At 37.7% G+C, this 21,808-nt stretch overlaps 3 protein-coding genes across 8 annotated transcripts in view; 1 reads left to right on the forward strand and 2 right to left on the reverse strand.

The window, feature by feature from the left end:
• LOC126367983 (multidrug resistance-associated protein 1) overlaps nt 1-9,483 on the reverse strand; it is a 39,774-nt gene extending 30,291 nt beyond the window's left edge. For 2 of the 4 annotated variants that reach the window (XM_050011802.1, XM_050011801.1), the window contains exons 1-2: nt 9,107-9,483; nt 2,582-2,893 (exon numbers count right to left, since the gene is read on the reverse strand). In XM_050011802.1, coding sequence (XP_049867759.1) covers nt 2,582-2,893; nt 9,107-9,154 — 360 coding nt within the window. In that variant the 5' untranslated portion in view covers nt 9,155-9,483. The remainder of the gene's footprint in view (nt 1-2,581; nt 2,894-9,106) is intronic. The other 2 variants (XM_050011800.1, XM_050011799.1) reach the window with 1 other exon arrangement.
• Nucleotides 9,484-9,791: 308 nt separating this feature from the next.
• LOC126368091 (splicing factor U2af 38 kDa subunit) lies at nt 9,792-13,816 on the forward strand. The gene is made up of 5 exons (XM_050011976.1): nt 9,792-10,089; nt 10,226-10,380; nt 10,831-10,988; nt 11,858-12,057; nt 12,775-13,816. The coding sequence occupies exons 1-5, from the start codon at nt 10,046-10,048 to the stop codon at nt 12,899-12,901; spliced, it is 684 nt and encodes a 227-aa protein (XP_049867933.1). The 5' UTR covers nt 9,792-10,045; the 3' UTR covers nt 12,902-13,816.
• On the reverse strand, nt 13,570-20,937 carry LOC126368029 (juvenile hormone esterase-like). 3 transcript variants are annotated; one of them, XM_050011879.1, is made up of 4 exons: nt 20,802-20,937; nt 16,392-16,524; nt 14,687-15,981; nt 13,570-14,095 (listed from the first exon to the last, which is right to left on the reverse strand). In XM_050011879.1, the coding sequence occupies exons 2-4, from the start codon at nt 16,515-16,517 to the stop codon at nt 13,921-13,923; spliced, it is 1,596 nt and encodes a 531-aa protein (XP_049867836.1). In that variant the 5' UTR covers nt 16,518-16,524; nt 20,802-20,937; the 3' UTR covers nt 13,570-13,920. The 3 variants fall into 3 exon arrangements, with proteins under 3 accessions (XP_049867836.1, XP_049867837.1, XP_049867838.1); XM_050011880.1 differs by lacking the exon at nt 20,802-20,937 and adding an exon at nt 18,170-18,219; XM_050011881.1 differs by lacking the exon at nt 20,802-20,937 and adding an exon at nt 16,639-16,939.
• Nucleotides 20,938-21,808: the final 871 nt, after the last annotated feature.

Below are 21,808 nucleotides of genomic sequence, written 5' to 3' on the forward strand. Positions count from 1 at the left end.
CGTAATCACGGCAACTGAAGGCCGGGAACTCAAAAGATCCGTTTAGAATACCGTAGTTGTCAGCGCTGATTTGAGCCGCTCGTGATGTAATCCTTTTTTTGTGATTACCACAAATTTACCGGGTATGAGATAAATAAGTGTATTTGTTGTTAGGAGTTATAATAACACGCAAGTCATCAATATCCTAGTATAAACGTACTTTAGTACCTACATTGAGTTGTTTATGAAGACCAACCCATAATTATCGCAACATCTGAGTTAGGTAGCTATACTTAATATGTACAGTACATTGTACAAGGTATGGAGTTTAATAAACGCAGCGCCTCCGTTGGTCTTCAATTAAAACGGATTCTGATAAAGACCATTAAATAGATAATGAGAGTCGACTTCATACAAGTGCATCCAGTTTACTACATTTTCTCAACATAAATATTTAAATAGATTTAAACAGTAAAGAACATTACCTTGTGAATTCGTGTCTCACCTAAAGCAGCTACTTAGACCTTTTTATAAAGTTTTATAACGATTCTAGCGTTCCCTAGTAATCATGATAATAGAGATGAATCAAAAAATAATGGTCTTGTGTTACGTAATGATTATACGCTTCGACGGATAAAGGTCACAGTCAAAACTCGTTTGATGACAGTGAATAGGTAGATGCTAGGAATATATGGACACATGAATTTGGCTAAGGTACTCACACACATGGATGGCGTATAGGTATAATATATCGTAAGTCCAGTTGAGTAACAATGCAGGCCTCGAATCTTAGTAAGATTATTATCGTTCGGCGCTGCATCATTATTGGAGTTATTGGTCAAGCTATGTTACATACTTACCTACCTATTTATAATAGCAAAAGACAGAGACTGAACAGAATATTGATGTTCAGTAACAGTTTTGACTAACTTGTCATCATTTTTCGGTATTATATATTAATACTACCTACTTAATGTGTATTTCGTAAGCGACACGTGAATTTTAGGACCCCTACACTCTCGATATTGCTTGTAGGTGCATATTTGTAAATCACATTCCTAACCTCAATTTCCTTCAATTAATTTCAATGCGGGTAGAAAAGAGACCACATTTTTTTAGATTGAAACTAGCTTATTGTGAACTTTTGTTAAAAAAAATCACTTCCAAATTGGATTTTTAAAAAGCCGCTGTATGGGTCTCACTTTAAGGGTTAGTGTACCGAAACTAGTCGTAAGATAGTTGCAAAGGCAAGTTCGGCGGCGGTATCATAATCCTCGGAAGACTGTAAAGACATTATAATGTCCGATTGACAATCATCAATTACATTTATCAGTTTCATCCTGCAATGATTACTGAATGACTTACAATCGTATCTGTGCTTTCATTCTCCATAGGATTACGATAAGAATCCGGCATACTTGTAATTAAGCTATAACGCATAAGTATATTATAGAAATTATACTTATGCGCTTATAAACTCATAAATGTCATTTTTGCAATCTATTAATTATTTTCAATCGAAGACTAATAAGCACATTTCGCATGATTGAGATTGGTTAGTGATAACTCCGGCTATAAGTTCTGTACAATATGCAATTTTAATATTTGAAATCAATACGATTGAAAATCTGTTGAGTTTTCAGATTTACAGTTTGGCAAGTGACGTAGATTGAGGGCGCTGTTATGCCTAATTGACAATACTGAGTAGTATTGAATAGATAATTTCATAGCTACCCACCATTAAACTTTTGTAGCACGAAATGGGTAACTAATCAACAATATTTTCATTTATACATTCCATTGAAAAACAGCTCCTTTCATAACAATTTTCTACTTTATTTAGCGAGTTTACAACGACGGGTCAGCGTACGAATGCAGTCGCACCGTTATGTGGAAATGTTTGATAATGTTACCCACGTAAAAATAAGCGCCGGGGTCAACGAATGATGAAAATCTTTGTCCAAAAAAAAATTAGGACAGCTCGTCGACTGTATTAAGCAAGCACGTGGGTGATAGCTTGTTTTAATACTCTCCAAAGCGAGCATCATCTCCCTAGCATTATCCCGTTTTTCACAGGGTCCGCTTACCTAACCTGAAGATATGACAGGTCCGGTTTTTTACAAAAGCGACTGTTGTCTGATCTTCCAACCCGCGAAGGGAAAACCAGCCCAATACAGGTTTTTTATTTAAGTCACATAATTTCCGAAAATGATTTTTTTTGGAATGGGTTTCCTCACAATGTTTTCTTTCACCGCTGAGCACGTGATAAATATTTATGATCCAAACATGAATTCGAAAACAAATTAGACAATCATTGGTTTAGGCCTGTGCTGGATTCGAATCTGCGACCGCAAAGTGAAAGGCGTGCGTAATACTTTCCAAAGTAATGAAGACATTTTCCAAAACTAATGAATAAGAGTTTGTAATGCGACCCCAAACGATTCATTACGTAAAAAGCTTTAGCTTGCATTCAATTTGTACGACTTGTTGAGACCTACGTCGTCCTACTGACATGATTACGTCAAGAACGACTAATGGTTTCAACGAAGTAATGAAGTTTATGGTACTGGTCAAATAAGAATACATTGATGCGCATACTCACAAACGTCAGCAGTTTGATGATAGGGCAGTAATAATCGGCATTGAAAACTTCTTCTTCCTCATCCTCTTTGGAGGATCTGTGGACCGTCACGCCGAGGTCCACGAATTTAAGTACTATGAGGAGAAACGTGATGATGAGTTTGCTGATGTTCAGCATATTCCAGGGTATGTTCCGCTCTTTGCTGTTGAGGATGTAGTAGGCCTCGAGACAGGCGAACACCCACAGGTAGATGCATGGCACCCACACTAACACTGTCTTCTCGAAGCATGGCGTGAGTTCTGGGCTGTCCGTGTACCAGGTGAGATTGCTGTCCTGCAAAACACAAAAAGGTTAAAATATTAAAAAACAACTTCGCGGTCCCTCGTTTCAACAACCGCAGGAGATAGGTCATACTGCAACATGATGCTCTACTGTGAGGTGGTGAACATAATTTCATAAATCGGTAACAACCTCAATTGTAATATTAATTTTTAATCGAAAGCATTAAAAATGGGTTGTTTAATGAAGCGTTAAATGTTACAAGTAACAATAAATTCAATCGTGGTCGATCTCTTAAGAACAAATATAAGTTACCTACATCATCCATAATACCTACCTATCATCCGTTTTTTTACTGATAAGATGCGATAAGAAATATTGTGCAATAGGCGTTTAATGTTACGTTTACTATGTACAATATTTGTACGGTACAGAAAACCGCAAGCTAAATGTATGAATAGAATATTAAGGCAAATAATACTTGTTGCCTGTAAAATTAAACAGAAAATTATAAACAAATAAACCATATACAAATGACTACTTAATACCTACTAAGTATTCCTAAAATAATGGTGAAATATGTACGGAGTCGTCATGGGTAGGTACTAAAATGTGCAAGTCATTCTTTCGTTGATTATCTTCTTTGTAACTGAGTGATATTTTGTATCAACAAACTCAAGTGCAGATAGATATATGTGCGAGTCTTGTAGGCCGATGACAGCGCACTTTACACCAAAACTAATAATAACTGATCTCGGTGAAATGGAAAAAGTCACATCGCCTAAGCCTAAATGCTATGCATAGTATGCATTTGTAACATAAAATATGTATCCTGCCGCTAAATAGCGAATACTGCCCTAGACAACCCTAATAAGACATTTAATGGATACCTAATAATAACACATCGGGAGGGTGTGGCCACGATTTCGCCTTACATTGTATACCTACACCCGATGGATCGGTACTGTAATAAGGGTCTTTAGGTAAATCAACCTCTACGACACGCCCGGAATGATAAGCAACATGGTACGTAAGTAATAGGTATTATATACCTTCTAAGTCTATCCTTATTTCAACTGGCGTTATTAGTACCTACATTCATTGTAATTTCAATGAGACATAGCAATATTGTCATTTGTTTTATTGGATATATTAAAAGTATGATTCATCGTTGTTGGGTTGTTCCCCATTACGCTTCGTCGTTTGTAAAGAATAATACAGAAACTGATCGTGATTTTAACCGGGGTAGCTCAGTTTGTAGAACGCTTGCCTCTCACTTTGAGGTCCCAGGTTCGAATCCAGCACAGGCCTAAACCAATGACTGTCGAATATGTTTTCGAATTCATGTTTGGATCATAAATGATTATCACGTGCTCAGCGATGAAGGAAAACATCGAGAGGAAACGCACATTCACTAGAAATTATCGGAGGTATGTGACTGGTTTTCCCTTCGCGGGTCGGAAGGTCAGACAGGCAGTCGCATCTGTAAAAACCGGACCTGTCAAATCTTCTGGTGAGGTAAGCGGACCCTGTGAAAAACGGGATAATGTAAGGGGGATGACGATCGTGATTTTAGTGGCTGAGATAGTAGACCTACACTATTCTACCTACCTTCTTATTTTTTAACTTAGGTACCTACAATGTCCCGAATATAATGGATTAGATTCAGTTACTGTTAAGCATTGTTTTTTTATAATGCATAGCGTGTAATCATCGGTAAGCATAGGTACAATGAAACTATTCTTTAACATTTTAAGAATCTTGCGCTATAGCCTTGTTGGAAGAACGCTTGATTCTCAATGTGAAGTCACAGGTTCAAATCCAGCACGGGTCACGAACGAAAGATTTTCGAATTTGTTTCTAATTCATGTTTGGATGTTAAATGATCATCCTGTGCTCAGCGGTGAAGGAAAACATCGTGAGGAAACCCATATAGTCGAGAAATGTATTTTCAGAGGTATGTGACCTATCCTGTAACTGGGCTGGTGCGTGAGTCGGGTTGTAAGGTCACATAGGCAGTCGCTTTTGTACAAAACCGGACCTGTCAAATCTTCAGGTTAAGTAAGCGGACCTTGTGAAAAATGGGATAACGCTTGGAAGAAAATCATCTTGCGCTAGTATTAAATAAAAATTAACAAATTGTTTCGGGTTTTCGATGCACAAAATACCTGCACAAAGTTGTAAGAAAGATAAGACGGTAAACTATAAATATATTTTGCTCGCCCACATATCGCGTAAGTTAAACAGACTACCCAACAACTGTGTCGTGTAGAAGAAAACGAATAGGAGTAGGGCTTAGCGAAGGTGGAGTTTTTATTGTAGAAAGGCAGGTAGGTACCTAGTTACTTAGTTGGCGCCTGGTTTTATGCTTTGTAATGACTCTAATGAATGACACAAGCAAAGGTCAATCGAAAAGCTTCAGTTAAAAGCCCATTACGCGGTACTTTACGCGATCCATCAGGATCGGGCAGTGCCTTGGAATAATAAAACATAGGGACCCACCCGGGGCCACGATTTCGCTATACACTTTATACCTACACCCGACGCGTCGTGCCCGACGAATCGGGTAATATAATAAGCCCTTTAGTATACAATTAAATTGTGCTTTTTATTATTTTAGTCTTTAGCTTAAGTATGTAATTCATGACAATTTCATTATGCCTTTAATAAGGAAAAGCAAAATTGGAATTTTATTAAAAAACTTTTGTGAGCACCATTAAAGTAAAGATGCTTGTGCTGTGGTGTTACAGAACAGAACAGGTTTTGACTAACATTTTACATCTATTATGGAAATGTCTTGGGGTCATGGTCATGTCCATGAGTTCTCAGAATGTGGATCTTGATGGTACTATATTGTATAATCAGCTTGAAAAAAACTAAATGACAATGATAATTAACTAACTTACACCCTTAAGTTGCCTTTCACTCAAGGTACTTGGACATAATTCATCAATATTATTGATTAATCAAATTCTAAAATACCTAGTAGGTAACTCATGTTACACACAGTTCAGTTTTGTATATTATGATGGGCAAGGCTAACAGCATTCTGAATTCTAAAATACCTATCTGTCATTGAGACATAATGAAAACCATTGTAATGTTCATATTTACTTAATTCAAACACAAATAGGTTGTTAGTGATAAGATATTAAATTAAATAACAAACAATATTTGTTTGCTGACTGTCCCAAACAACCTCTCGTTCCGCATTTGCCCCGCTTTTTCGACCCACATTCTAAAAACTTCCACATTTGCCCCTTTTTAAATTTGTTTCCTGTTTCGTCCCACATTCCTACATCACTTAATGTACAGTTAGCAAAACTAAATTGGATGTGATTCTTTTTATGTATTGCGTTGAGTATTATTTACAAGTATACAATTGTTTTCTTGAATTAGAGAAAAATATTTTTAGTAATTATAGACAAATAAAACTATTTCAATATTTAGAAAAGTGTTTATTATTAAATAACAATCAGAATCACAGATCGATTACTACAATAGTACTACTAAGTTTCTTTTTTTCAAATATTCGTGATAAATTTTTTTTTGGTTGTCTGTACTAATGTCGAAGTAAAATGCTTAAACAAAAAAGCGAGACGAAACAGGTACATAAAATGAGGCAAAACAGGAAAAAAATAATAATTTACTTACAAAAATGACTTTCGAGGCGAAAGAGGAATAAAATGTGGGGCATAAGCGGAATTTTCAATCGAGGCGAAACTAGGCGAGGCAAATGCGGAACAATTGCAAACAACTAGTATAACATTTTATGTTAATGCTGATTCACCTTTTGTGTTTTATTACACTTGGGAACCTAAAAAAATTCTAGAACTACAAATATTCTGGTGATTAAATGGGGAATGATTGCATAATTATACCATAATAGCTATTTTTATACATCAATTTATTTCTTTCATATAAAGTGTAGCGGACCCAACTAGTTGGCCACCTAGTTCCGCTCACATGCAACAGATGGCGCCACATTCAATAATGCAGTCTTCAAGCAGTCCTGAAACGCGGTATCGAAGTTTTCACGGCAAGACGTATATATACAACTTCCAACACAATACTGTTGGATCGTCGATCCCTAGTCACACTACCAACTTGTGGCTAGCGGGGTACTATGCTCAGTTCGGTACCCCGAAAACATCCTTTGGCGGCAGCACACCCTCGCCGCCAAACTGGTGACCCTCGACAGAACACTTCCTGCCTACACCTTCTGGGAGTCGGAGTCAACTGCATCGCACCTGCATCATCCGCCACCAGCATCAATCACCCCGCATCAACCCTCAACAGGCGTTCATCATCAGCCTTCAGTCGGAGCATCATCAGCACGTCCACCTGCCAGCCGCCTACAGACGCTGCCTGGACATCTGACACTCCACACCAGGACTTCGGAGCATCTACAGTTCCATGACCAGCTGCCCAAGCTGCCTGGACCTGGCACTCCGCACGCAGCAGCGACACAGCACACGAGGTCCACTGCCACACCACGCTGTCGAGCACGCGCTCCACGTGGCAGGCCGCCTTCTCGCCTCACGCCAGTCGCCGGCTCCACAATCCCGACTTACCGCGGATAGGAGCAGCTCCCCATCCCGACTCACCGTGGACAGGAGCACAACCCACGCCGTACACACCTCTTCCCGACTCACTGGGAGTACAGGCAACACGGCATTCCTGAAGAGCACTGAAGCACTTAAATCGACCTCCGGTCTGAGGGGGGGAGTGATGTAGCGGACCCAACTAGTTGGCCACCTAGTTCCGCTCACATGCAACAGATGGCGCCACATTCAATAATGCAGTCTTCAAGCAGTCCTGAAACGCGGTATCGAAGTTTTCACGGCAAGACGTATATATACAACTTCCAACACAATACTGTTGGATCGTCGATCCCTAGTCACACTACCAACTTGTGGCTAGCGAGCACACCCTCGCCGCCAAAAAAGCATAGAGAAATCTATTATACAGTACTGGATAATCTTAGCACACCATTCTCTGTGATTTAAGCAAAAACACAAGTTGTCAGAAGTAGAACACACAGCTTTTGGTAGATTATTTATCTGAAGGTAAGATAAAGTTTACAAGTGATGGTGATCAACCCCTTGTGTAAATATTATAATTATTACACATGAATCATCCTTCAAAAGCTTATACAGATATGACAAACCACTCCATTTTTTCATTTCATTTTTAGCAATAATGGATTGTGTATTTTATGTCCAGGATATATTTGTAATGTAACAATGACAAAAGAAAATCTGCAGTGTACCTAATTAAAAAAGAATGTTATGCAAATGCTGTCAATGCCATAGGCCTTTTCATTGCTTTTATTTGATGCTTAGTTAGTAAGATTATGTTATCACAAGCATAATTATAAGTATGTATTCACATTCAAAATGGATACACAAAATACTTAAATATATTTATGAGTAAAACATTATTTACAATTAACAAAAGCTAGCTTTGTATGATTTTTGACATCATTGATATGAATTATCCAATGAGAGATTTTCCAAGCTACCTTCACCAAAAAAAAATTTAGATGATGTTTACAGCTTTAACGTGATATTTACCTATTTTCTCATTACTCTGCTATATAATTACATTATATAGAAGATTACAATGATCAGAATAATAATGGGTGATTGGATTGGAGGTGAAGGTGTATTTGTGCCTGGGTGTAATAGAAAGGGTCATCATTTATACCCAAAAACAGTTATAACATATGTCAGTTATCCATGAAATTATAAGGGTATTGTTTTTGTTGAAGAATGTAGCCTAGAAAGTCCTTCATTAAAACTGACTTTCCATAAAAAAAAAACAGTGTTATTTTAGCTAGAAAGTAGGGTAGATCAGTTCAGACATACTAGGGGCACCCTTTATTCTTTGACATTGCAAATCTCACAGAGAAACATGCACAAAAAACCAATTGATGTAATAAACCAGTTTAAAAATATTTGCAAAAACCCTCATTACCTACCTTTAAGAATAAAAAAGGTTAGTCGTAAAAAAATGTATCAGTACCTATGACCTTAATACATGCTGAATGATTAACCTATCTGGTATTTTTCAAATAAATTAAATAACTACTTTGTCGTTATCCAGTTATTGCATACATCTTATGTAAGAAGTCACAAAAAAATAAAAACAAATGTTCGAAATGACACACACCCTGAATGAAAGTGTCCACGACAGAAAACTTTTTTATTAGTAACATAAGGTAGATTTCAATAAGAATACTGACAGGGTCAAAGACCTACTTACCCAAAATTTAGATCCACAGAACTCGTCAAGCGTGGAATTGAACGACATTGTCGCAGCAAGTGAACGAGGACTTTATACCAGTTATGTTGTGGTTGCCATGGGATTCAAACACCAATTAAAATCGGCTTATTGGACTAAAGTCTAATATAACGTTCTCATCCAACTATTTAAAAGTTTACCAGCATCCTTTCGCTGGACAGTATTTTACACGCCTATTTAAAGTCTTATAGAAGAAATACTGCTCACAGCATTTATCTTGACGCGGAAAATGATCACATGGGTAAATTACAACGATATCACAGTTACTTTAATGAAAAACTACAGCGCGAAAACACGTTCACCTACCAATCACACTCGAAAGACATTTGAGAGAGAACAGAACCACAGATTAGCTAAAATGTAAAAGTGTGTCTATGGTTTTAATGGTGATCAATACAAATTACGATATCTAGATGGCGCTAGTTTCGTAATTTACGAAAGCGAGCAAGCGGGCTGTTTTTAGGGCGAAATAATCGTGGCCCCGCCCAGCCGGCCACCGATAACTATACTGCCCGATCCTAACGCCCGAGCCGCGATCTTGATCGAGCGTCGAGCACGATGGATAGGGTAAGGGTAGTGTAATAAGCGCTTTAGTTTGTCAGTCAGTAAACGATTGAACGAACAGTGCCACACAAAACTGCCAAAAAAAAAAGTCTTAATTTATGGTTGAACTTGCTGATGGCGGTGAAATGGCGTACAATGTTTCTTTGCTACGCTCTGTGATGTAAAGGAACTAAATTAAAACGTGAATGTGAAGACGCATACTTTATGCAATTACAAGTGGTGGTTTTAGCTTAACTATTAGGCAGACTTATTTAGTCGTACTTTAACTGCTGCGACGCTTGGGTATCTTGTTGTTACATTTTGTATACATTGTAGATAATTCTCGACTTTTTAATTATGGCCGAGTATTTAGCTGCTATATTCGGTACAGAAAAAGACAAGTAAGTACATATTTTAATAAATATTTGATTATTTTGTTCTTCTAACGGCTTATTCGTCTAACTTGAAATGGAGGTTAGGTTTGGCTTCGGCGTTTTTGTACGTGTAAATTTATTGACATAATTTATATTATTTCAGAGTAAACTGTTCTTTTTACTTCAAAATCGGAGCATGTCGACATGGAGACCGGTGTTCACGTATTCACAACAAGCCCACCTTCTCACAGACAGTGCTATTGCAGAATCTATATGTGAACCCTCAAAATTCTGCCAAATCCGCTGACGGAAGTCATCGTAAGTTGAAAAATAACACAGGAACATGATGTTTTGTTTTCATGGTTATTTAGTCATCACAATAACAGTAAAATACTGTAATCAGCATGTTTATTTCACTCTATGCTACTTCAGACATAGGTTTCAGCCACAATATTTTTTGCATAATCATGAATTGTCTGGACCTACCTAATGATAATAAGCCTAATTGTCTCATAATGACTGTCAAAATGAACACCTATGTGTTGTTTTCATATTAGTTCACATGTCAATGCAATGCAATGATGAGTTACCTATAAGTTACTTTGTTTTTAGCAGAAGAAGAAAGGCCACTGTTGGGCAAAGACCTCACCAGTATGTCTCAATCATTCTCTGTCATGAGTGATTCTGTACTTCATCTTATTAGCATCAACGTCATCCCTCTAACCATCCAGTCTAATGGTTTTCATATGTTTATGTGTATTTTTCCAGTGGTGGTAGCCAATGTGTCTGATGAGGAAATGCAAGAGCACTATGACAACTTCTTTGAAGATGTATTTGTTGAATGTGAAGACAAGTATGGAGAGATCGAAGAAATGAATGTCTGTGACAACTTAGGCGATCACTTAGTGGGGAATGTGTACATCAAGGTAAGTGAACATGTATGTAATGCAAATTAATAAATAATGATATTAATACTCATTAGTAGTTTGTTGATGGTGAAAGACAAGGAAATTGGAAGAGTGGTAGACTGCAGAAAAGATAGGACTGAGAAATAGATAAAAACTTATAGAATAATAGAAAAATATGAAAACATGTTTGTAAATGATTACTAAATAAAATAGGTATCTGTATGTATTTCATTAATTATTTGAGGGATAATTTGTTGCAATATCTCATGGTTACAAAATATGCTAAATATTATAATAATATTGTGTATATATCCGGATGGTCTTTTTATACAGTAAATTACTTCCTTCTAGGTACTGTTTGTGTGTGTGTTTTATATCATGTTATACTTTTGAAAGTGTTGAGTTACTTTTTTAAAGTTTATTTCATATGTGTTTAGTAGGCTGTGGCTGTGGATAATGTTTAATTTTTCCACAAGATCTTACTCCACTCAAAAGTGTGTAGTGATAATGTGGCCAAAGGCTTAAGGCTTGCCTAGGTAAATGCTTGTGCTAATGGGACTTATGTTGGACTGGTATATCTAGTTGGCACCTGTTATCAATACTCGGACTTATCTACCACAAAAAAGTGGTTTTGATACACACAGGACAAGCTTCATGTTTTAAGCACGTAAAGTTGCCTTAATTTCTGAGTGCACTGCAACTTCCGTAAGACTACTAATTTTATCTAGACTCATCACCACCATCACTAATTTAAGCTCAACACTCTTGTCGGTGTAGTATACCTCTCCACAGTACTTTTTAGGGAAAAATAGGACAGTGGTTTCCTCTTGCCTTCTGCCCTCTATATTCGAGAATAAATGACCATTAATCATCTCGTTTATTTTCAGTTCCGACGTGAAGAAGATGCTGAAAAAGCTGTGAATGACCTTAACAACCGATGGTTTGGTGGAAGGCCCGTGTATGCAGAATTGTCCCCGGTGACAGACTTCCGTGAGGCTTGCTGCCGTCAGTACGAGATGGGAGAATGCACCCGCAGTGGCTTCTGCAACTTCATGCATCTCAAACCTATTTCTAGGGAGCTTAGAAGGTTAGTTCCCTGTATATACGTGTATTTGTAAACTACATGTTTGGGTGGTTCTCTGTAAATCAGAAGTTAATACTGTTACCATAAACGCAAAAATATCCTAGTATCTTTCGTCTTTTTGCAAATCCATTTAGAACTTATTATGTATATATACATATTTACGTAAGTAACTTTACGAAAGATTCTAGGATATTTTTGTATTCACAGTAATGATATTGACCACTGGTGGTCGAAATCCACCCCTTCGCTTTCCAAGTTGTGAATACCTACTGAGCCATTCTTCAAACCATTTAAATTAGTGTGAGTAAAAACCTTACATCCCTTTATGGAATCTACAAAAAATATCGACAATATGTCAAATATGTGATGAAATTGTAGGCGATGTACTGTCAATCCACATATAGTTCATCATAATGTATCTTGGGAAGCCAAGACTAAAAATGGCTGCAAGTTGCTGCCCATCGACATACCCTGGATGCGCATATTTGGGCGTGGATACGATTGAAGACTAAAGTAAGACCGAAGCGGGTGAGGTAAACCTAGCTCAGCCGCTGGATGGGAGCGAAATTGCAGTTCGTCATAACTCATTTTCACTATGAGGCTGGCATGATCACTCAGGGTGTTCAAAGCCTCGTTAAAAATTAGAATAAAAAAACTCATTTTCATAATGCCCGTATCATCATCATAATGTACCTAACCAATTTCTTAATTTCCTTCCAGGTATTTGTACTCTCGTCGCAAGGGCGGGCGTAAATCCCGTAGCCGCTCCCGTGAGCGTCGCCGGCGCTCCCGCTCGCGCGACCGCGGCCGCCGCGACCAGCGCAACTCGCGTTCAGGCCGGTACTGACCCCGCCCGCAGTCACTCGTTGCCAATGAGGTAGCCCCGTAGACATGACCATAAACAATATACACTAATAAAATCAACTAAACTAGGGGGTTAAAAAGGCTACATCAAAGCAATTCAGCTAAAAAAGTAATATTACTATTTGACATTTGTTTGCATTACGCACTTACTTTTACATGTGCAAATGTCAAATCGCAATATTCCTTTTTTAGATGAATTGCTTCGATGTGGCCTTTTTAACTATCCTGCATGCCACAGAATATGCCTTAGGAAAAGAATGAGGTAAAAAGAACAAACTTATTGAATGTTATTTCCAGGCTGTATGACATAACATTTGGATTGTTCTAGCCTGTCGATTTTATCTTTTTATGATTGTATTCTGATTTTTTCATTCCAATTGGTTTATATTTAAATAAGGATATGTATTAAGTTTTGATATTATTAGTCCACATCTATTGACCTCTGCTATTTACATTATACTGAACTATGGAGAATATATTATATTTCTGTTCCTACTGTTTGCTCAGTGAAACTGAAAGGAATATAAGAACAAGAATTTAATTTTATATTTGTGGTATATTATCATTGTCGTGTCTACGGTAAATATTAAGTCGTACAACAGTGGACTCTGAAGTATTCTCTTTTAAAGTGGTGTGAATGTAAAGTGTAAATCAATTTGACGTGTCTTTACTTTGTTCCAACCAATGTCTTCGCTGCAATGTCGCCCGTAGCATTATTATGATTTAGGTAGTTAATCATTACATAATTTCAATGCAGTTCTTATGCATGTATTCTATATTATTCATGTACATTATTTAAAACATATTAGAAGTGACATGCGACGTTGCAGTACCTACACATTTTATGTAGAATATTTTGTAAGGAATAAGAGAATAATTATAATTATTAAATGAATAAGTTCTTTTTTTGTTGAATTCCCAATAAAAAAATATTATAACGTGCTCCACCAATATTATTTATCTAAAATAATTATTTAACATTGAAAATATCTTTGGTCTATTTTACGTGCTTGAACAGTCCGTCGTACATACACACTCTATTTCTTCATATATGTCGTCCCAGAATTTCATGTTTTCTTGGTTTTCGTTCAACACACACGTTTGTGTTTTTCCTATAACATAGTAATTTTGTTCGGTTTCCGTGAATGGCTTCCATTGTCCGTCTGTGGTCGGTCGCCTGAAAAAATAAAAAGTATACTAAATTAAACTACCACCTATACTATTATATAAAATAATGTTTAATTCGCAAAATACCAACGTTACGAACTTCAATCATAAGTGCCGTGTATTTTTTTTATTGTATTATTTGATTTGCAGTAAATATGTATTGTTTATGGTAATTTGTAAAATTGGATTTTACATAATACCTATTGGCCCCGATTCCTGCAGACACCGCCTAATTTTATTTTAAGTTATATCCGTCATTTTCATATCCGTCGAAAAGGAAAGTGACGGATGATTCACAGCTCTTGATTTTAGGAAGAATGAGTAAATGAATGAATAACCCGGGCGAATCAAAAAGGTATGTCGCTGGTATGCAATCCGTTTGACTTACCTGTGTCGGTTTATTGACTGATGTAAAATTTTTAGACGGTTGTTTTAGATTTGTCCTTAAAATTGACGTGTGTTCCATAAATTTTATGCTTGTCGATTACCCGTCCTTTTCCTTTTCGGCGGATAAGAAAATGACATACATAACTTAAAAATAAAATTAGATGGTATTTACAGGAATTAGTACCATTGAAACAAATTGCATATAGGTACTTACCCTGTGCTAGCGAAATTTGTCCACAACTGTACGAATGTTTGGACAATGCCTCTGGACTCGTCTGTCAATGGTATTTCGATATTTGTTACATTGAAGAGGTACGGGAGTTCATCAGCATGGCAGACCCCTTCTAACGAATCCAGTTTATAATATTTTTTAAGGTAGTTTCTTTCAGTTTCTGCCGTAAACTTGTACAGATAAGCAGGACTGGAAGTGTGTTTCACATGATATCGCGCGAACCTTCGTATATTATACATGAACAACTTATCTGATTCTAAGTTAGAAACCTTTTGTATTAACTTCATTGTAACTTCTTCACCATTAAAATATCGTTGTCGAATCAGCTCGTCGACAGCCTTTAGTTTTTCTGGTGTCATCTTCAGTTTTATTTCTCTAGGCACTACTGCTCCAACCATTGACATGAAACCTAAAATGCCGGACAGCTTTCGTGCTATTTCTATTCCTTCGCCGGAGGTATATCCTAGAATTACAGGTACGTTTGCTATCTGCCCCCTCTTGACTATGTCTTGAGGTGGTTCTGTAAGGAACTTCTCTACTTTCAGATCAGATTTTTCTATCACAGGTCCAAAAATAATACTATCTGCTATATCCAAGTATTTAAGCTCTAGAGGCGGTAATTGTATATTGACTAAAGATAATGCTGGAACGCTTCTTAAGAACTCCAGTAGTTCTGCGGGGTCATTGGTGTCTTTCCCCAGGTGTTTACCAAGTTGGAATGCTCGTTGTTTGCCATAGAAATTGTACGCCCATTCGTTAAGACAGACACCGCTTTGGCAGATCGCTTTGTGGAACAACCCTTCGCTCATTTTGGATACTAAATGGTAAGAAGTTGATGCGGCACCGGCACTGCACCCGAATATAGTAATATTGTTGGAGTCTCCTCCAAAGGCGGATATGTTTCTTTTGACCCACTTTAAAGCGGCCGCTTGGTCTTTCAGTCCCGCGTTTCCGGGCACCTCCTCGTTGTCTAGGCAGAGGAAGCCTAGTATTTCCAGCCTATAATTGAATGTGACTAGTATGACGTCGTGAGCCATGAAGAACTCTGGTCCGTAGAAGTCGGAGTTGCCAGAGCCGGTGTAGAAGGCGCCGCCGTGGATCCACACCATGACGGGGAGGGGTCGCGGGGGGGAGACGGCCCTGGTGAACACGTTGAGGTAGAGGCAGTCCTCGTTGCCGGGGTCGATGCGCTCCATGCGCTCGTTGTACTGCGGACACACCGGGCCATGCTCCGTTGCGTCGCGGACACCCTCCCATGGGTCAGGAGGCTCCGGTGCCTGCACACAAATAACACGTTTCATGCATGTTTTGCTCTATTATACCCGTTTATTACCAAGACTACCTTGAAAGAGATCTAATGTTCAATCGTAAAAGTTAAGGTTATAAACTATTAGCAAAGTATTCAAATATTCGCGGTCTACTCGATTAACAGAGTAAGGTTGATTATCGATGAGTAACTTAAAATACGTCACACGACACGTCATACCTTATTACAATATTCCTACGTTCTTAGGCGTTCCGTTTACGATTTATACAATGTAATTATACTTTAGTGAACAGAAACGTGATTTCACTTCACTAATGCTTCACTAGGTCAAGGTGGCGTCACGTAAATAAAATAAAAACAAACAGGAAAACTTAGCGTTTACAGCATTTAAAAAGTAAAGTAGGTAAATAATTGACTCACCTTGAAACGTAAATTCCCAACTGGAGGCTTCGCGTAAGGGATCCCCTTGAACGCAATATATTTCGCCCCATTTTTCTCACATACAACGCCTTTTAACTGGCCTTGAGCAGTTTCCACGACCGACATGCTGACACTGTAAATTAAAAATGAATAAGTATCTAATTATCACTATGGAGATTTGATGTGTTAAAATAATCGTGGAGTTTGTATTGTTGGTTATGTGCCAGAGATCATGTGGTCTTCTAACCTTGCTGTTGGAACATGCGCGGTCGAGGTGGCGAATCGATTTCCTGCTTTTACAACGAACGGATCGTCGGGGTCGTAATTATGTCGTCACACGTAAGGTGTAAAGCTAAACAATAACGTAGGTGTTTATGTTACTGCCAACAATTATATTTTAGTTGCACTGTGGACTTATTGCGTGCAGCTGAGCATGGACAGTGAACGGAATTTTACATAAGTGCCGAATAGTTATCCGATTTGTAATATTTTGGAATCTTAAGAGCTTGGCAACACAACCTATTCCAACACACTGTTCATTTTAAGTGGACTAAGTTTCTCGACCTAAACAAATATAATACTATGAGTCATCGAAATCTTATCGGTGTGGATAGGATGATTAAGCTTAGACTTTGTTTTGGCTGTTTCATCATTACGTTTCAAATTTATTTATAATCATAAATGCGGAAGTACTGTCTGTCTGTCTATTATCTTTTCACGCCTAAACTGTTGGCCCGTTTTGGATGAAAGTTGGAATATATATACCTACTTATATATAAATCTTGGACTAAAGATAAGTTGTTAACCACAGATTCTTTCCAGGGTAAGACTTAGGGTACTTTCAAGAGACTGACTTAGATCGTGGGCGTGATAGGTAGGTATTTGAAGTCCACGCGGGCAACAACAGGTAGTAGATAGTCACTGTAGTCCTGTGGTACACCGGCTTGCTTCTCAATTAGGGAGCGTCGGTTCGAACCCCGGTACCGCACTTGCAGCAATGAGTTATTACTTTGTCTTAACTAATACGGCGATACGGCTCACCACCTATCATCACCTGTTAGCCCAACGGCTAACAGAAAGCTCGACAAGGTGCGGGTACTTCTTTTTAGTTCGTGTTGCGATGGATGTACCTCTGATTAGCTTATGTTATGTTCAAATTACGTGTGTGTTTCGTTTACGTAGTCGCATAGGTATTTGCTGATACTTATTCAAGACTGAGTCACAGTAACATGAAATCTAACGATTATTGCATCATTTACATAGGTAGGTGATACTTGTCGTCTTATACCTACCCATTAATGATTAAAATCTTTAATCGACTTCGACTAGTGAGCTAACAGCTTTGGTACAACCACAACACATATTGTTTATCATGATTATTGACTAATATTGCACTATTTATTTGGACGGTGGGATAGGAAGTCAAATTACTAAATTGTATACTTAAGTAATAATATTTCATGTTTATTTTTAAGACAAGAATTTTAGAAGTTGCAAAAGGTGTAGGCGGATGAGACGTTGGTTATGTAAAAATGACGATTCAAAGAGTAACTGTGTTACCTACTGAATAAATATATTTTTGAATTTGAATAATAATATGGGTGGGGGGATAAGTGATCTATCATCCTTCTTCATATCATGTCTATCTTGGACCGAAAATCAGGAGAATGACTGCGGGTTGTTTTGTAGGTCTGCCCACCCCATGAAGGATGACGGGCGTGAGTTCATGCATGTGAGTATTAGTATAAATAAAAGTAAGTAATGCTTATGTTACTCACATAATTTTCTCTCCTCTTGTGCCGTTAGGACTGAATGTCGTCTGACTGGATACTGCCTATGTAACCGGCTTTATAGTTACACTTCTTTGAGTCAACGTTAATGAGTGTACTTTGTATTGTACTAACATACCTACTCACTATAAAACTTTTGTTACCTTTCATAGTTTTAATTGGGCGTATGAAGTCATAATTCTTTATCAATTTTAGTTATGGACACAACTCACCTTATCTGTACTTATAAGTATAATTTGTTAAGTTATGAAGATCACTATGTTATTGTACCTATAATGCATAAGTCGATGAAATTGATTTATTTACGGATAGTAAACGAATTTTTTTACGTAATATTAAATGTACTATATTTAATTGAAGTACTTAATTGAATTACTTTTCTATTAACTATCATATTATGACATTTTTAAATTATAAAGTGATACGGACTGTTGTGTGGTATTGGCATACATGAACACACACACACTGTCTCTTCTTTTTTTTCCTTTGGCATCCTCTTTATTTTTTAATCGGTATGTAATTATGTGGATAGCTGTAATTGGTCTTACATATTGTAAATGAAATCATACATTGGACAATTAGATATAAGACTGTTGTTGTCCCAAATAAAATAAATAAGTAAATAAGTTGTTTGTGGAAATAAGGAAGTAGTGTACCCACTACTTCATATACTTTGGTAGTGACATAAAAACGTCGTCGTAATATGAAATTATGTATTGAATCCTATAAATAGGCAATAGGGTAGCAAAATAAATGAAATAAATAATCTGGGCAAATGCGATTCAGATATTCAGACAAATAGGGGCCCGCAGCTTTCGTAATCTTATTCTTCTGGTGTGTGGGTTATGAGGTCGGTGACCGACTTTACCAAATCTGGTGGCAGGAACGATTACGCACTTATTCAGTAAATAGTACCTATTATGCGGGGCATCTTTCTTACTTTTGGACAATAAGGTGATTCAGTCAGCAATATCTTAACTAAAGTAGAGATGGTTTCATAATTATTTTTTAGCAAGCAAGTTTCATCGAACCCGTGCAAATAAATCTGGTAACGACTTTAACTATCCCGTATGTTGACACGTAGCCGTATGCCGTAGTGCCAACTAAATCGCGCTTTACCGGGAACCGAATTAGAAGAGAACTTGCAGTTACTTTTTGATACAAAGTCCTAGCAGGATGAGGTACACGATGAACCTCACGGTAACGATGATTAGATGAGTTGTACATCATTCCACCATCCGCATACCTAACATAAATCAATAGAGTGTTAGTGACATCGTGACGAAAACTTTGAGGGGTGATTCGGACCATGTCTCTAAGTTGAGTTGAGTTGAATTTTCCGTCGCAAAAGTATAGAACTGAAAATTATTAAAAACAACATTTTCATGAGTTTTTCGACAGGAACTTCAACTTGAATATCAACTCAGAGAACTTGAGGTTCTAGAATGGTGACCACGTGTCGGACGACGCTCAGTGGGTAGGCCCGCTACAAGGTGGACCGACGATCTGGTGAAGGTCGCGGGAAGCCGCTGGATGCGGGCAGCGCAGGACCGATCGTCGTGGAGATCCTTGGGGGAGGCCTATGAATGAATGAATGAATGAATGAATGAATGAAATATTTATTTCCTATGCCCAGCGGTGGGCGTCGTACGGCTGATGATGATGATCAATTCAGAATGATGGTCTGAATCATCCCCCTTAGTATTCGTTACGATGACACTGACACCCTGTATAGTATTTATTTTGCTGAACCCCGATTTGGGAGAACCTTTGACCCGTAACAAGTCGTCGAGTTGTGGGAGTGTCTGTTTACGTAAAACTTGTGTATTATAGTGTATTCAGAACACTCCGTTCAGGCAAAGCAGAGCCTCGTCCATTAATCATACTTATACCGCTTTTAGCGATGAAAGCTTTCCTTAACTTGACCGTGACAGATGAAGGCACCAATGGAAGTGTCAAAGTTAAAAACAATTGTCAATAAATGTTGTGCTTTGCTTATTAACTACATACGAAATGAATCAATATTGTCAAATAAAGACATTGAATACGCAAATCTCTCTATATTTAGACAGATATAGCTTGTATATCCAAATTAAGTAACAAATTCGATATTAATCACAGGCTTCCGAGAATTATCTACAAATATTTTTTTAATCGCCCTCATCGAAACAATTAATGTTTTTTTTTAATGTGAAAGGAAATACTTTGATAATAAATAATGAATATCAAGTTGCTCACGTACTTATTAGAACCTAAATAATTTGGCTCTTTATACAATAAGTAAATAGGCAACGCGAGACGCTGACGGAGGGCGATTTCACTTTCCTTGTAAAATTGAGAGAAGCAAAATTACAGTGTTATAAGTTATAAGATAACAAACATTATAGAAGGAAAAATTGAAGGGAAGAGAGGAAGGGGTAGACCTAGGATAACATTTATGAAACAAATAAAAGAGAAGGTGCAGGTCGTGTCGTATCGGGAGGTGAAGGTTTTGGCGGGAAGAAGAGAGGAGTGGCGGTTACTCCACCGACAAGAGCGCAGCTCTTAAATAGAGAGAGAGATAAGTTATAAGTAATGTTATAATTATGTGAGTAGAGGGTACATACGTATATTTACTTACCTTTAAAGATAAAATAGATAATTATTTCACTTCCATGATCTTCCAACTCCGCGTATGTAACAATTCCACTTATGTAAAGTCTGTGCTCATTCGAACCATCTTTTATACGATTTATTGTTTACACAATGGAATAATAAATTATTCAGTCATTCAGCATGAACACGTATCGAAATACAGACAATATACATTTATGAGAATGATTGCTCTGTTACATTATAGACTCTTATCTTTATCATTATTACTTAAGCTGATAACGTTTGATGATAATAAAAACATATGTAGATATAATAAATAGTTATACTCGTATAACATTAAAGTAAATTGGATTGGGGTTCTATTTGGACAATTAATATACATTATTATGTATAGCCATATCCACATCGTGGAGCAGAACGTGGTGGAATGTGCTCCATAGGTACCCCCCCTCAGATTGATTGACGGCAGGTCTGTGCCCAGGATTGGGACATATCATCATCATCATCATATGGGACATATATAGACTATTTATTATGTAGAGCAATACGGCCTCTGTGGTCCAGTGGTTGAGCGTTGAGCTCACGATCCGGAGGCCCCGGGTTCGAATCCCGGTGGGGACGTATCACAAAAACTCACTTTGTAATCCATAGTTTGGTTAGGATATTACAGGTTGATCACCTGATAGTCCGAAAGTAAGATGATCTGTGCTTCGAAAGGCAAGTGAAAGAAATGTTAAGCCGTTGGTCCTGGTTACTTCTTACTGACATAAGTATGTAGTCGTTACATGAGCCATGTCAATTGGCGGCTCAATAATAATCCTGACGCCAGTGTTGATGAGCTTGATTCCACCTCACAACCTACACGATAAGAAGAAGATGTAGAGAAATTCTGTAGGTAGACTGACGATGAGATCTGTCGTTCGGCGCTCATCACTGCCGGGACTCTTTCTCTTCGACATAATGATCTCAAGCAATTCTTTGAGCCGTGGTGTGGGCGCACGCGTATTGTGTTACAGGACACCTTCAGCACTT

This window comes from Pectinophora gossypiella, chromosome 7, assembly GCF_024362695.1.
Source record: "Pectinophora gossypiella chromosome 7, ilPecGoss1.1, whole genome shotgun sequence".
Taxonomy (NCBI): Eukaryota; Metazoa; Arthropoda; class Insecta; order Lepidoptera; family Gelechiidae; genus Pectinophora; species Pectinophora gossypiella.

What these genes read in the sequence shown, in the direction of transcription:
- LOC126368091 (XM_050011976.1), top strand. Translation starts at nt 10,046, where the DNA reads ATGGCCGAGTATTTAGCTGCTATATTCGGTACAGAAAAAGACAA. An exon ending in TTCGGTACAGAAAAAGACAA is followed by an intron (nt 10,090 to 10,225) that starts GTAAGTACATAT and finishes ATATTATTTCAG; the next exon opens with AGTAAACTGTTCTTTTTACT. An exon ending in TGGGGAATGTGTACATCAAG is followed by an intron (nt 10,989 to 11,857) that starts GTAAGTGAACAT and finishes GTTTATTTTCAG; the next exon opens with TTCCGACGTGAAGAAGATGC.
- LOC126368029 (XM_050011879.1), bottom strand. Translation starts at nt 16,517, where the DNA reads ATGTCGGTCGTGGAAACTGCTCAAGGCCAGTTAAAAGGCGTTGTATGT. An exon ending in TTGGGAATTTACGTTTCAAG is followed by an intron (nt 15,982 to 16,391) that starts GTGAGTCAATTA and finishes ATTTGTGTGCAG; the next exon opens with GCACCGGAGCCTCCTGACCC. An exon ending in ACAAATTTCGCTAGCACAGG is followed by an intron (nt 14,096 to 14,686) that starts GTAAGTACCTAT and finishes TTATTTTTTCAG; the next exon opens with GCGACCGACCACAGACGGAC.